This window comes from Chlamydotis macqueenii, chromosome 7 (genome assembly GCF_036417535.1).
Source record: "Chlamydotis macqueenii isolate bChlMac1 chromosome 7, bChlMac1.mat, whole genome shotgun sequence".
In the NCBI taxonomy this organism is placed as follows: domain Eukaryota; kingdom Metazoa; phylum Chordata; class Aves; order Otidiformes; family Otididae; genus Chlamydotis; species Chlamydotis macqueenii.
Genome location: NC_141562.1, coordinates 12900084 through 12914433, shown reverse-complemented (window position 1 = coordinate 12914433; position 14350 = coordinate 12900084). Strand labels below are relative to the sequence as shown.

Here is a 14350-nt window from a genome sequence, read left to right as displayed (position 1 = left end):
TACGTAGTTATGATATATCCTGACTTTGATTCTTTGAATTGCTTCTCATTTGAATGTCTAAAATATTTGAAATACTATGAATACTCCCATCTGTCTGCTTCCCTATTTGTACCACTGAAAGGACACTGTCTTTCATGTCTCATTGTTTGTGACAAATGTAATTATGGAAGAGTGTCCACTTGATGGGAATTACAATAAAATGGATGAAATTGCATCGAACTGTCATGCTGTCTACTGCATTTTAAGAAAGTTCTAACATCATGTTGTTGGAGCTGTCATTTTTCTGCTGCACGTGCTCATAGCTCTTATCTGCCTAGGCTGCATCTCATAACTCAGTTTTAGGGTCATGATTTTATAGTTTTTCATCTGGCCATCCCAGCTTGTGTCCAACTCATTTCTAATGCGTTGGTCATATTTCAGACCCTTCTGGCTTGTCGTTCCTCACACTCTCACAGAATCACAGAATGGTTGAGGTTGGAGGGAACCTCTGGAGAACATCTGGATACAATCCCCTGGCTCAGGCAGGGCCACCAGTCTGCTCATGACCATGTCCATTCGGTCTTTGAGTATTTCTAAGGATGGAGACTCTACAACCTTCCTAGTCAGCCTGTGCCACTGCTAAGTCACTCTTACAGTGAGAAAATAGTTTTTTGATGTTTAAACAGGACTTTCTTTGTGTCAGTTTGTGCCGATTGTCTCTGGGCCTTGTCACTGGGTACCACTAAAAAGAGTTCAGCTCCATCTTCTTTGCACCCTCCCTTCAGATATTTATATACGCTGGTAAGATCCATCTGAGCTTTCTTTTCTCTAGCCTGAACAGTCCCACCTCTCACAACCTTTCTTTGTACGAGAGATGCTCTATTCCCTTAATCATCTTTGTGGATGAAGTACAAAGAATATAGCGGTGTTGAAATGGTACTATTTTTGGGTTTTAGGACTGTTTGAGGTTTTGAAGTGTCTCAGGTGCTTCAAGGACACCCAAATCCATACAGCCATTCTCTTCTGGAAGGCACAATAGCAGAGACGTGGGCAAATACTCACATGTGGGAGCCTGTGAACATGCAGTTCACCCCTGTGTTTATGGATAGTGGGACACATTACATTAGAGGCTTCTGAGGAGCCACTGTGCTGTCAGAAGATAATCTTTTTTTTTTTTTTTGTTACCAACTTTTACTAAATATTCCTTGTAGTAGTTCTGTCTCTTATCCTCAGCTAAGCTGTATCTCACTTCTCTCCTGATCCGTTCAGTTACTAACTCAGAGGCTCATCATTCACTCCTGCCTGGGCTTTTCACAGTTGGGTACTTTCACTCCTTCCTAACCAGTTCCTTTTGAATCTGTAGCTCTGCTTTCCTGCTCAGTTTTGTTTGGACAACTTGTACTGTGCACAAAGAGACTCTACTGGCAGGATATACAGAATTTAAAAAGCAGTTGGTTATTGGCTAATGGATACAATAGATAGCTAAGACTAATGAGTGACTGAGCAAAGTGTTAATGTATTTATCACCCCCAATAATACTGGCGAGACAGATGTCAGTCAAGTGGGAGAATGTTTATATCTGTTGCTGCTTTGGAACTGTGGCTTAGTTGTTATCTTGCAAGTCCCTGGGTCTTTTTGCCTAAGGTTTATAACTTTTCATGTCAGTATTTTTTCCTCTTGGATTCTTTGACTGCAAATTACTACTATCTGTACAACTTCACTTCTGTCTGTGTTTTTTACTTATCTTGTGTGATGTTAGCTAACATCCTTTCTTGCACCTTACCTAGCATTTTCTCAGCTAAGGTCACACAGTTGTGCTACACCAAACTAGGCCTCGGATCACAGAGAGCTGAACCACAGGACTGAGGATAACACATAGTCTCCCTCTGGTTGGTTGATTCTCTCTCTTCCTCCCCCACCTCCAATTTTCCTTACAAAGTAACCAGTTCTATTTTCTTTTCTTTTTGCCTTCCCTGCATTAGTTCTTATCTTGGTTTCTGCAGACTTAACTAGTTTTCAAAAGAAGTTATTCTGAACTGCATCAGATTCTGTGCCTAAGAAGTTTTTAGTTCCCCAAAGGTCATAAACTTGGCTTGCTAATAAAGAACAGGCACTGGAATATTGTGTGCTGTTTTTTTTTTCTCTCCTTATAAACACTTCAGGTGTTCTGTATGTCTGAAAAAAAAAAAAAAAAGTCAGTCCATAAACAGCGGGACAAGGAGAGCCTCCCATCCTTCAAATTTTCATCTCAACACTTCTGTAGATTCTTTGAAGCTTAGTAGTAGGTGAGCCCCAGCTTGCCCTCAGTGAGAGCTTTAACTTTGTCTCTTTCTTGATTTCCTTTTTTCATGGAAAAGTAGTTAGCTAACTTTGAATATCTTCTCTTGTGTAAAAATCTTATTGAAGTTGGTCAGAAAGTTCAAAAGTTACCAGGTGGCCAGTCAGACAGTGAAGATGTTAATTTTATTGTCTTGGGAAACAATGTCTCCCTGATGTTTTAGTCAGTATTTTTTAAAATGAATCCTGAGGGACCAAGGTGGACCGCTCTACACTTGTACCTCTTAATTACAGAAAAAAATTCAATTGTTTCATGCTGTATTTTTTTATTAAGACATTGCATGTGTCAGCTTCCTGTTTTTGTGCAAATGTGTTTAAGAATCTGACAGTTATAATTGTCTGAATGAATATTACAGTGTGCACATTCCAAATACATAAAAAACCATGTGATGTTAATTTGTACTTTTACAGACTGAAAGATAACACATCAAATATAAGATATTCAAAACCAGCCATTGGCAAGACAAACAGACAGTAGTTAAATACTATGAAAATAAAATGGAGACCGTTTGTCAGATTCTTCAATTGACACTGCTTGTTCTCAGAAGCATGGAAAGTTTTCTTTCTGTTTGAAGTCATAAGAGAAATGAAAAGGCAAGGATTTTAGTTTTATGATAGTGTGTATGCACTGTATTACCCATGTTCTCATGAAGGCACAATGAATTTGCAGAGTTAGTATCTTAAATTCCTACTAGAACTTCCCAAATTGCTATTCATTTATTAACATTTGTAGTAGTCACCTTCAACAATACATCTAAAGATATATATGCGTGTATGCAGCATTTTCTCTCTGTTTACTTCCCCACCCCCAAGATTACTGGGCTCAAATGAGTGCTTTGAAACTTCTTCCAGTACTGAAAACAGCACTGATCTGGAGAGGTGTTTCTGTTCGTTGCAGATGAGGAAATAAAAAAAACCTTAAAAATCTGTGGTTCTGATTAGTATTTGATTTTTGTTTTCTGTAGTTTTATTTGTTGTCGTGTGCTCAGCTATGGTGCATTATCTTACCAGCTACAAAAGAAAAGTTCTAATTTGCTGTCCTGAGCACAAGAAACTGATATTTTTTACTTTCACTTGTTTTATGATGTAGTAGGTGCTACAACCAGATCTCAAATTAGTGTGATTTTTATTTATTTATGGAGTCTGCTAAGCATGTGCTTAAGATACATGGTTTGCACAAAGCCTTCAACAAATTCAAGAGAAAATCAGAGAGCATTATTAAAGACAGGTGTTCCTGGAAAACTGATGAGTTTTAGCAAGTTGGAAGTATTCAGTGTTCTGAGAATCAGGCCAGTACTATCTCACGTGCTGGTATGGGAACCCTGTAGTAACTGGTAGGTTTATTTCTGTAGCCTTTGCTTAGTATTTTTCTCAAATGCAACTTTGAGTAAGAGCAGCAAGACTTGTTTTTTTCTCTGAATCTTAAGAAATGAAGTCACATATAGAACCTGTCAGCACTGTCTGGTGCACTTGAAAAGTTCTCACTTAATTCTGATTGAGGGAGCAGCATAAAAGTCTATATCTATGTAATTACAGGAAATCCTTGATGTTTGTATGTATTTCTGTGAATGTGCATTAATTACAAATTGTGCGTACAAACCTTATTGCCTAGCTTTTGATTTGAGGACTCCAAAGCTTATAAAAACCCGTACTTGGTTCACGTAGCAAAATGCTTTGCATAACTAGCTTTATACTTTACTACCAGATGCTCTTAAGTAGACATGCCAGTAGCATTCCTGCATGTGGCCTGTGCAGACTTCTTGCCTTTGAGTGGAGCTATACAGTGCTAAAAGTACTGTGAATTTTATTTCAGAAGGCAATATTCTCTCCTCACTTTTGGTCAGAATTTGTAGAACAAAATGAAAAAAAAATTACATGTTCTTGCACTCTCTCTTGCTATGTAGAAAACCTCTATGATAATAAATGACTGCTTGGAGAAACATATTCTATTCTTATACCAAGGCTTAAGTAATTTAGATAAATGTAGAAATAACATTGCATAATAAAGCATTTAAATCCGGAGCAATATCAAATGTATCGAATGCCATATTTTTCTTTACTGTTGCATCCAGAATCCAGGACATGCTTAATGCGGTTGTCAGCAAAGGGCTGGCTTCATGAATATGTAGTCTTGTGATAGCTACATTTACTAATGATGTTTCTGAATTTTAGCACAGCTGAAACAATTAATTTTTGTGACACTTGATCCATCTTTGATTTCCAAGCTGATGTAGAGGTTTTAGGGGGTCAAATGTTTATTTTAGCAGTTTGTGGTTGTGTGACAAATTTTCTAGTGCTGTTCTGTGTAGAGGGACTTCTCTCAAGGTTGTGCTATCACTAGCAAAGCTCCTCCAGTGATACTAGACTTTGAAATGCTTTTAGAAATTAGTTTAAGGATTTTTTTTTTTTTCTTAGAGTGAATCTAGGTGACAGACTGCTGAAAATAAACTTGAGTGTCATCATTGTTCTTATTGTTAAATTTCATTTGCAAAACTGTTATGGAGCAGTATATTTTTGTCTACTGGTACAGTTACTAGCTCCATTGCATAGATTTCACATGTGTTATGTCAGAGTCAGACGTTCGAGAGTATGCGACTTTCATTCTGTTCACTTATATTTATAATGAGAAGAACAATATTTGATTCTTTTCTGTGACCAGGAATTATTTAATAGCAAGGACAGCCAAGTACATAGTAATATAAAAAGCAGTAACTAGAGAAGTTTAGCATAGAGCCCCATGACCTCGCAGTGTACAGCTGAGAGTAATGGTGTGATTGCCAAGGGAATTATTTCAGAATTAAATGATTCAGAAGAACAGAAAGGGAGCATCATTCAAAATGTGGAACATTCTACATGACCTGTAATAATTGACCTTAATTTCAAGACATAAGGGCAACAAAGATATACGAAATTTATGGGCAATACTTGTGACTTGCCAAATAACTGATTGAGTTTTAACTACTTTTTTTTTTTTTTTTTTTTTTTTTTTTTTTTTTTTTTTTCCTGGGTGTTGCAATATAGCCTAAGGGAGTTTATGTCTTTGTTTTACAGGTCAAGCCTTAAAGGTATCAGCAGAGGCATTTACCAGTGATCCCTGCTATCTGCCTAAGAGGCAGGCTGTTGTCCAAGCAGCACGGTCTCTGCTTACAGCTGTCACAAGGCTTCTAATCCTGGCGGACATGGTTGATGTGGCATACTTACTGGAACATTTAACTGTGGTGAGTAGAATTTGACTTAACTCAGACTCTCTTTAGCTAGGGAAGTGTCTACTGATGGTTCTTTCTGCCTTGAAAAATCTTTTTGTATCTGGAAATTGCAAATCTCATGCACATAACCACCTTGGCAACTGGTAAAATGGTAGATTCTAGATGAGATTTGTAGAATGTATCAAAAAATGTCTTCTGCTTCTAACTCAACATATTTGATCTGGGGAAGCAGGTGGTTATCCATACAATATTATTTTAAGGTCCTTTTTCTTATTTCCTATTCTCTTACTTGAATTGTTGTATAGAATTGCATGTGTGAAACCTTCTTGATATTTGTGGCAGTAGCAGGGAATAATTTATTTGTAAAGAATCTTAAAGGTGGAATTTTACATGGATATTTACATAGGAGGGAAAGAACCGAGTAGGTAAGAGTTTATCTCTGTATTCAGTTTGTGAGAGAGATCAGGTAAAAGGAGAAGGAGGAGATGTGTGAGAGAGGCCTCTGGCAACTCCCCAGCTCCAGCTATACATTCGTACACTGCAGACAGAAGACTAGAAAGTCCTAATGTTTGCAAAGCTTTAAAAATTGTGCAGTAGAAAATATTCTCTAAAAGCCATTTGGTTTTTTCACTCAAGGGAATAATACATTTCAGAAGTGCGTATCATAATAGTGCTATGTTTTCAGTCATCTTTTTTTCCACTTGGCTCCCTTCATAGAGAGGGGATGGCTCTTTCTTCTATTCCCATATGAAACTAACAAATGGTTGTGCCACTATTGCTGAATTAGGCAAAATGTCCACAATTCTGTTGTTCAACATCAAAATACTTTCCTGTCTATATAAATTCAAGTTCCTTTAATGCCAGCCATAGTGTCCCATGTGAACAGGCTTCCTTCTTTTTTTTTTTTTTTTTTTTTTAACAGTGTGAGTTTAACCTTCCCAGCATCATGTATCTGACCACAAAAATGTGTTTATTGAGTTTCTTCTCTGGTTACTTAGTCCATTCCATCTGGTGTGTATCTTAATGGAAGAGCAAGGAATTGTTCTATTTTTGTTTCCTTTTTTTTCCCCTAATATCTTCAGTATCTTCAGTAATGTGTGACAGATTGATTAAAAAAAATCAGAGTTCTATTGTCTTCTTAATGTTTCAGGGCAGAGGTGAATAATCAGTGCCACCTCTGATTATGCCTCCTGCCACAAGAGGACCCACTGATATAAAGGGAGGCCATTGTGAAGCAAGTTCAGTTTGGTGAGGACAGGGGAATGAAAATTTAGCACCCAATCAGAGTAGGAACAGTATTTCATAATAAAACAATGTGGTGCAGGCTGTGTTTGAAATATCAGACGTTGACAATTGTTGGAGATGCAGTACAAACTAAATGAACACTGACTTGCAGAAGCCTTTGTGTTGTTATATATGTATGAAATCTGTTGGCAGTAAGAGGAGTGGCCTATGTCTTTCATACTGTTTGTGGAAAATTTTATTGAATTATGGTATTTTTCATTGGTAACCTATTACACTTTGAAGTGTTTGAAGTATGTTTTACAGGAGAGAACTAAAATTGGTTAGTTTTCTTTCCTAAAGTTTCAGTATTTCTAAACAACTGTATAATTCACTTCATTATTTTCATTTGAAAATGAAAACAAACAATATCTGAAAATCGTACAAGAATGCAAAGAAGCATTCAGGAAAAACTCTAACACTGCAAAAAGTGCAATTAAATGTTCTTCTTCTTCCATACTGTGATTTAATTATCTTAATTAAAGTTTGAACTCAATTCTTCAATTAACTCTTAGAAAAAATTAGTATGGCATAACACTCTCCAAAATGCCTATATAAAAAAACTCACCCTAGTCCTTAGAGGAAGGTGGTACATTTTCCATGTTTAAGTAGTTTCTGCCCTGGCTGTTGAACTTGCCGACAGTGATATTAACTGTAATGGTGTCTTTTTATGTTGACATCTAATTAGGAAATCAACTTAGAATAATTACAGCATATGCTACTGAACAGCCTTCAAATTATAACAACTTTTCGTCATGACTAACTGAACCAGATTTAAATGCGATTAAATATTTGAATGAGTCTCAATGTTACTCTTTTATAAGTCCTCAACTTGTATTATAATTTAAAACTCCCTTAAGAATTCAGTTTTTCTTCAAAAGACTTGCTCCAACAAAAATACATTGTATTCACAGAGGGGCTGCAGCATAGAAAGTAGACCTTGTCTTTGCTGTATCAGCTTTAATATTCTTGATGTTTGCATGTTCATATGACTTGAAAATCAACTTTCTTTAAAAGTCATCAGCAGTTTTTCTTTGAACTTGTTCTAAAGTTCTAATACTTGTACAATTTTATCCTTTTCACAAATAAATGGATGTTACAGCCGTTAGTAATCATATAAGAGATGAGAAATTTCATTGCCCTTTATTTCCATAACTCTGTTCTCTATAATTGTCGTACAATAAAATGAAGAAATTGAAAGGACTGGGCCAAAATTAATTTTTAAAATGGGGAAAAAAAAGTAATAGTAGAACAAATTACATGAAAATTCTGAACAGGGAAGTTTTTGTTTATATGTGTAAAATGAAAGAAAGTGATCCAGCATCATCAAACAACTCTGTAGAGTATTAATCAGATCTCAGGCAATATGGAAGTATTTCATGGGGAATTTATGTATCTACTATTTCTCAAATCCATTTATCAAAGAGCACTGAAAGTTTTTTAGTCTTGCTCACTCAGTAAAGCTGGTTACTTCCACCACTGCGATTCAAAAGATTTGAAACCATACTTACTTTCTACTGACAGAATGCAGTCTAGATCATTAACCTTTAATTTCCACTGTAATCTGTGAACAAAAACAGAAAGGAAACAATGACAATGTGACTAGCTGTCATATAAAGCCTCATGTAATGTTACGTGTTGCATCTGCCATTCTAAGTATATCTAGGAAAAAAGATGAACCTCAGCTAGCTCCTTCTGGTTTATGCAGTGTATAAGAGTACTATTTTCTGTACATTTTACTTAGACTTGAGGCTGATCTTGACTTCTATGTAATAAAATCTTTATATAAACCAGAGTAGAATCCTGAAAATACCACATATTTCTGTCACAAAAATATTGAAATGCAACTTTTGAACTAGAAAAAACAGGTTAGTCTATTTAGAAGGATTTGATAAACCTGTCAGGAATTTCACTCCAAATATCCAAAACTGTACCTTTGTGAACATGAGATTAGTTTTTTTTTTTTTTTAAATTTCACTAATAAAGTGGATAGAATTTTGATTGTTTTGTGGATTCTATAGAATCTTCACCCAGCAAAGTGTCTATCAAATAATGCATATTAGAAGCTACTACAGTTTCTCAGTGACTGATCGTATCCTGGCACAGTATATTTCTAGCTATTTGTGGAATTTACAGCCTTATAAGAGTAGGATGGTACAGTGCAAACAGCAAGCTCATTTTAGTGTTGACTGAGAAAACAAAGTACATCACACTGATAAGAAAGGTTTTGCTTCTTTAAACAACTTAATTTTTTTAATAGGAATGAGTTTAAATCAAGAGCTGTCCATTTCTGAGTTTCCTTACTTATTTCAGAGTTTGAAGTCTCTAATAAAAAAAACTGAGTTGTGAAAAATAGTAGTCAGATCTGTAGTCTGTAGTCAGATGAAGGGCTATATCATATATTGCACTCTTTGATTCTGAGCTGTATTACCAGCCTCATTCATCATGGTTAGTAATGCTCAATATTATTTAATTAAGTGAATTAACAAACTAATGGAATTGCTTGAAGTTATTGATCAGAGAACAGCAAGAAGGTAACATGTTCTGAGAATTTCATTCATAGCACATTGGCAGCCTGTTGTTCTCTAATCTATTTCAGATCATGCTGAGCCAGCATGTTTTATCTGCCTTTTTTCCCTGCTTGTCATGCTTGTAGATTTACTGTTTAAGTCTTCATATTTTTCATGAATGCCTTGGACAACATGATCTTTATAAAATGCTTGCTTAGACTTAATTTAATACTCTTACCAGGAAAAAAAAAAAAGAGAGAATGGCTACACATAAGAAGCAACTTGTGAACTTGGACCCTGAGGGCATAGTGCTGCCTGTTTTTCCCTTCCCTGTGTAGTATTCATCAGCATTAAAAATGTTTTGAGCAGGAGAAAACCAGTATGGTTACTGGTTAAAAGAAGAGAGGTAAGTCATCTCAGGCTTACCTACACTTCATACTTAGGTGTTTGGTTCAACTTGCATAACTCTGCTTAAACTAAAATATTACTTGCTCACGAGTTACATTCTGACTGTGGTATCATGCAGTAAAACATTAAAAAACAGAAAAAGTGCTAAAAAGAATGTAGGCTGTCCTGGGGTACAGGGCCAGGTTGTGAAACTGAAAATGATCAGGATCTTCCCACCTTTGCTTTGGTGGGCATGTGTCACTCCTATTGCAAGAGAAATGTCTGAAAGTAAGGGATATTAAGAAGATGACAGGAGTCTTTGAGAGAGGATTTGGCTTCTCCTTTGGTTCATATTCATATTTGTTTTCTCATCAACCAGCAGAAATGGATTCTTGCTACCAATCTGGCATCAGTATATGCCACGTGGGATGCAGTTGTTTGTAATCAGGGCTAGAGCATTTATCATTGCACTCTGCAAATTCTGTGGCAGTCTGTAATGTGCAATGAATGTCAGCAGAAAATTGGCTCCTAAAGAATTACTTTTAACTGTTGGGCTTTTCATAGTGAAGGTCTTTTTGAGTACAACAGAAACCTGGATCAGCTTCTGTTCTTGGTATAGCGGTATAGTGGCCTCTTTACTGCCACTTTGTAACTTCCTAATGACTCCTGGCTTTACAGACCCTAGGGCCTCCCTTGAAACAGCCATATTCGTAATGGCTCTCTTGTAACAAATTGTTGCTAAGGAACCATCTCCCCAGTCACAGCAATTCAGTTTATAGAATATCTGATTTTGGTCTTAGCATGGGAATCGCTGAAAAAAGGAACATTCTTATTTTCTTGCCAGTCAGAAACATGGCTTTGAAGGGAATCTAATTGGCCAGCTTCAGGTACTACTGTTCTAGAATTTCTTTGAAGTTAAGCAACCCTGAAGGCTGTTTTACCAGAGCATAAGAAAACAAAATGGAATATAGTGGCTATATTTCCAAAACACACTTAAACGAAAAGATTTTAAAACAAATCCAATCCTTCCTGGTTTGCAGTGTAGAGCTTTCCCTTCAGTCTTATTTCTAGTTCAATACCTCTCAGGAGATTCCTGTCTGCAGTAGACTCTTCCGTGTCATCTTTGTGTGTGTTGAAAACTTTTCTTTGCTGTCACATCTAAGACCTAGGTGTGGGTCAGCTCCCTCAGGACTTTTCACTTCCCAGGAATTTCACAGTTTTGCTTCTGCTGCAGGCACCCTGTCTGCTGTCTTTCACTGTTTCCAGTCCTACATAGTATCCTAGAAGGGTCTCAATGAGCAAAGCATGCTTGGTAGATTTGAGAGAGGATCATTTCCATTTCTCCCAGAGAGTCTGCATGATTTAGAGTACAGTAGGAGCAGACCCTCACCCTTAGTTGTGGGCAGGGCAGATAAATACATAGCCTTCTTCCCTACTGCTCAGCCACTGCCTTTTAAGTAATGAAGTAATGAGTCACAATAGCAAAGGAAAATATACCCATCTACTGCACTCTAAAGGTAAAAAACAAACAAACAAAAAACCAACAACAAAAAAACCCCCAACTAAACAAAAGAGCAAGAAAGCAATAGGAGAGAATAGGGAATACATTGCTTTCTTAAAACTCCTGCCTGGGAGGGAACAAGTTTTAATATCTCTTGAATACTGTGCATGTAGAGGTGGGTAGACAGACCTGGGAAGGGAGGACATAAACTTTTTTATTATTAATTAAGGAAAACATTCTTAAAGCTGGGAAAAGCTGCCTTAGACAACAGTGGTATCTGTTTGTATCCCTGAGATGATGAAAGAGAATATAAGCAGCAACCTATCGGTTACCCAAACTGATAGGAGAAAATAGTGATCAGAGAAAATTTATCTGTACTCACTTGGTCCTAAGCTTTGTACAAACTCTTTGCACAACCCAGGTATAGAGGGAAAGGGAGTGAAAGAAGTGGGGCTTATTTTGAATGGATAAGGCTTTCTTTAAGTAAGATGGAATTCTTCTGATTTGGTTTAACATACTGTCGTAGTTCAGCCCCGATCGGACCAGACTACGCAGTCTCTCTCTCACTCCCCCCACCTTCTGAGAGAACAGGGAGAGAAAATATAAGGAGTATCTCTCATACAGAGTATGAGAGATATTTGTATACTAATATTTCATTAAAATGAAAAATTGTGAAGTTATGAGATAAAGTCCAGATGAAGCAAGTTGTAAGCATAAAGCTTGGGGACATATATGGTACAAAGGTGGTTTGTAGCATAGGTTAATGCAGAAAGCATGAAATTGCCGGAAGTACAACGGAGTTGGGGAAATCTCTATTGTGTCTGGTGATGAAGTTTGAAAATTATTTTGGGAAAGTTGGAAGGTGGGATAGTAGAAAAGCAGAGATCTATTTTAAGTTATTATTTGGAGTATGTAAATGCCTGCATGCTCTGGTTGGTGGCTAGGACTCCATTGCAGTAGACTCTTTGAACCTATCAGGAAAAAGGGAGCATTGCTGAATTGTTTCCTTCTGAGTAGTTATTACTGTGTTTTGCTTCTACAACATTACTTACTTAACACTGAAGTGCAGGGCTTATAAGAGAAGAATATGGAAGTGATGCTCTGAAATTTCCTTTTATTGACTGTTAATCTTTGAAGGCAAATTCTCAGTTGGTAAAATAACCTTGGAAAATCAGTTTCTCTTCGCGGGTTATTTATTGGTAGTAGAGTAATGAAGTCACAGTGTAATGTGGAATGGCTTGTCTGATTAACAATTATTTGTATCTCAAGCATGCACAGACCTTCTGATCTACAGAAATTTATTTTATAACTCTTTCTTCCTTTGGGAGGCAGAAATGAGGAAATGCATACAAAACAAACAGTATCTGCTACTCGGGGTTAGGCTGCCCATCCATAGCCCAGCCAAGCATAGGCTATTATGCCTAGACCAGCCCAGTGAAGCATAGCCTAGCCCACTGCAGCCTAGCTAAGCCTAGTCTAGCCCACACCAGCATAGCTCAGATCAGCCCAGCATGGCCCAACCCAGCCAAGCCCAGCACAGCCCATCATAGCTCAGACCAGCTTGCCCAGCCCAGCTAAAGCCACCACAGACCAGCCAAGCCCAGCCTAGCCCAGACCAGCTAACCCTACACAGCCCTGCTCAGTTAAGCCCTACCCAGTAAAGCCTGCCCAGCCCAGCCAAGCATAGCCCGTAACAGCCCAGCCCAGCATAGCCAAGCTGAGCCTAGCCTAGCCTACCCAGTCAAGCACAGTCCCAGTCAAGCCCAGTCCAGCCCAGCCCCACCTACCCAGTCAAGCCCAGCCGTGCCCAGCATAGCCAGCCTAATCCAGCCTAGCCCAGCCTACCCAGTCAAGCCCAGCCCCAGACTAGCTCAGCCCAGCCTAACCCATGCTAACCCAGCCCAGCCTAGCCCAGTCCAGCCAAACCAAGCCCATCATAGCCAAGCTTAGCCCAGCCCAGCATACCCTGTCAAGAGTAGCCCAGCCTAACCCATGCTAGCCCAGCCCAGCCTACCCAGCCAAGCCCAGTCCAGCCAAGCCCTGCCCAGCATAGCCAAGACTAGCTGAGCCCAGCCCAGCCAATCCAGCCAAGCCCTGCCCAGCACAGGTTAACCCAGCCCAGTTAAGCCCAGCCTACCCAGTCAAGCGCAGTACAGCATAGCCAAGCCCAGCCCAGTCCAGCCAAGCCCAGCCCAGCCCAGTCCAGCCAAGCCTAGCCCATCCCAGCCTATCCAGTTAAGCCCATCCCAGCCTATCCAGTCAAGCCCAGTCCCAGCCGAGCCCAGCCCTGTCCACCATAGCCAAGCCTAGCACAGCCCAGCCCAGCCAATTCAGCCAAGCGCAGGCAAAGCCCATCCTACCCCAATCAAGCCCAGCCAACCCCAGTCAAGCCTAGCCCAGCCCAGCCCAACCCTGCCAAGCATGTCCTAACCCAGACTAGACCAGACATGCTGAGTTTAGCCTAGCCCAGCCCAGCCTAACCATGGCCAGCCCAGCCTAGTCCAGCCCACCATAGCCTAGCCCAGGCCAACTGAGCCCAGCCCAGCCAAGCCTAGTGCAGCCTAGCACAGTCTAGCCTAGCCCAGCCCAGCCTAGTATACTTTGAGAAAGCTTTGTTTTACTTCTTTTTTTGGTAGCAAACATTTCAAATGCAACTAGAAAGTCTCCAGTTAACCTCTAGTGATGCTGAATGAGGTATAGTATGATAAATTGGAAATAAATACAAACGGTGCCTTAGCATGCTTCTTGGTAATGAGAGCAGTAAGACTGAAAGAAGGGCTACAACATGGAAAACAATAAGTGCTAACTTGCCTAAAGATTCCAGAATGTACCTGTATGTAAATCGTCAGCTGAAATGCACTGCGTCTGGTTATTATCCCCAAAGAGGAATTACCTAGTGGCTGCTCAACAGCGTATACAGCTTGGACTTGATTTCAGTCAAATGCCCGTGGAATGAGTCCCACCGTGGAGCAGTCTACATTGCCAGTCAGTACGAGCTGTCAGTTCTGTTGCCAGCTTTTTAAACAGAGGCTGAAGATGAGTGGAGTTTTTTCTTTTCTTCTACTCCTATCGTTCATTTTTCCAGTTCCATGACTGTAGTTTCAGCAAAAGTATAGAGAAACATGTGCTGTAGTTACTGTTGAAGTGCT

General features: G+C 38.9%; 1 protein-coding gene across 1 annotated transcript in view; it reads left to right on the top strand.

The window, feature by feature from the left end:
* Positions 1-14350, top strand: part of CTNNA3 (catenin alpha 3) — a 475445-nt gene that overhangs the window by 13851 nt on the left and 447244 nt on the right. Inside the window, exon 3 of the mRNA XM_086752374.1 lies at positions 5368-5534. Within this exon, the coding sequence (XP_086608500.1) occupies positions 5368-5534 (167 nt within the window). The remainder of the gene's footprint in view (positions 1-5367; positions 5535-14350) is intronic.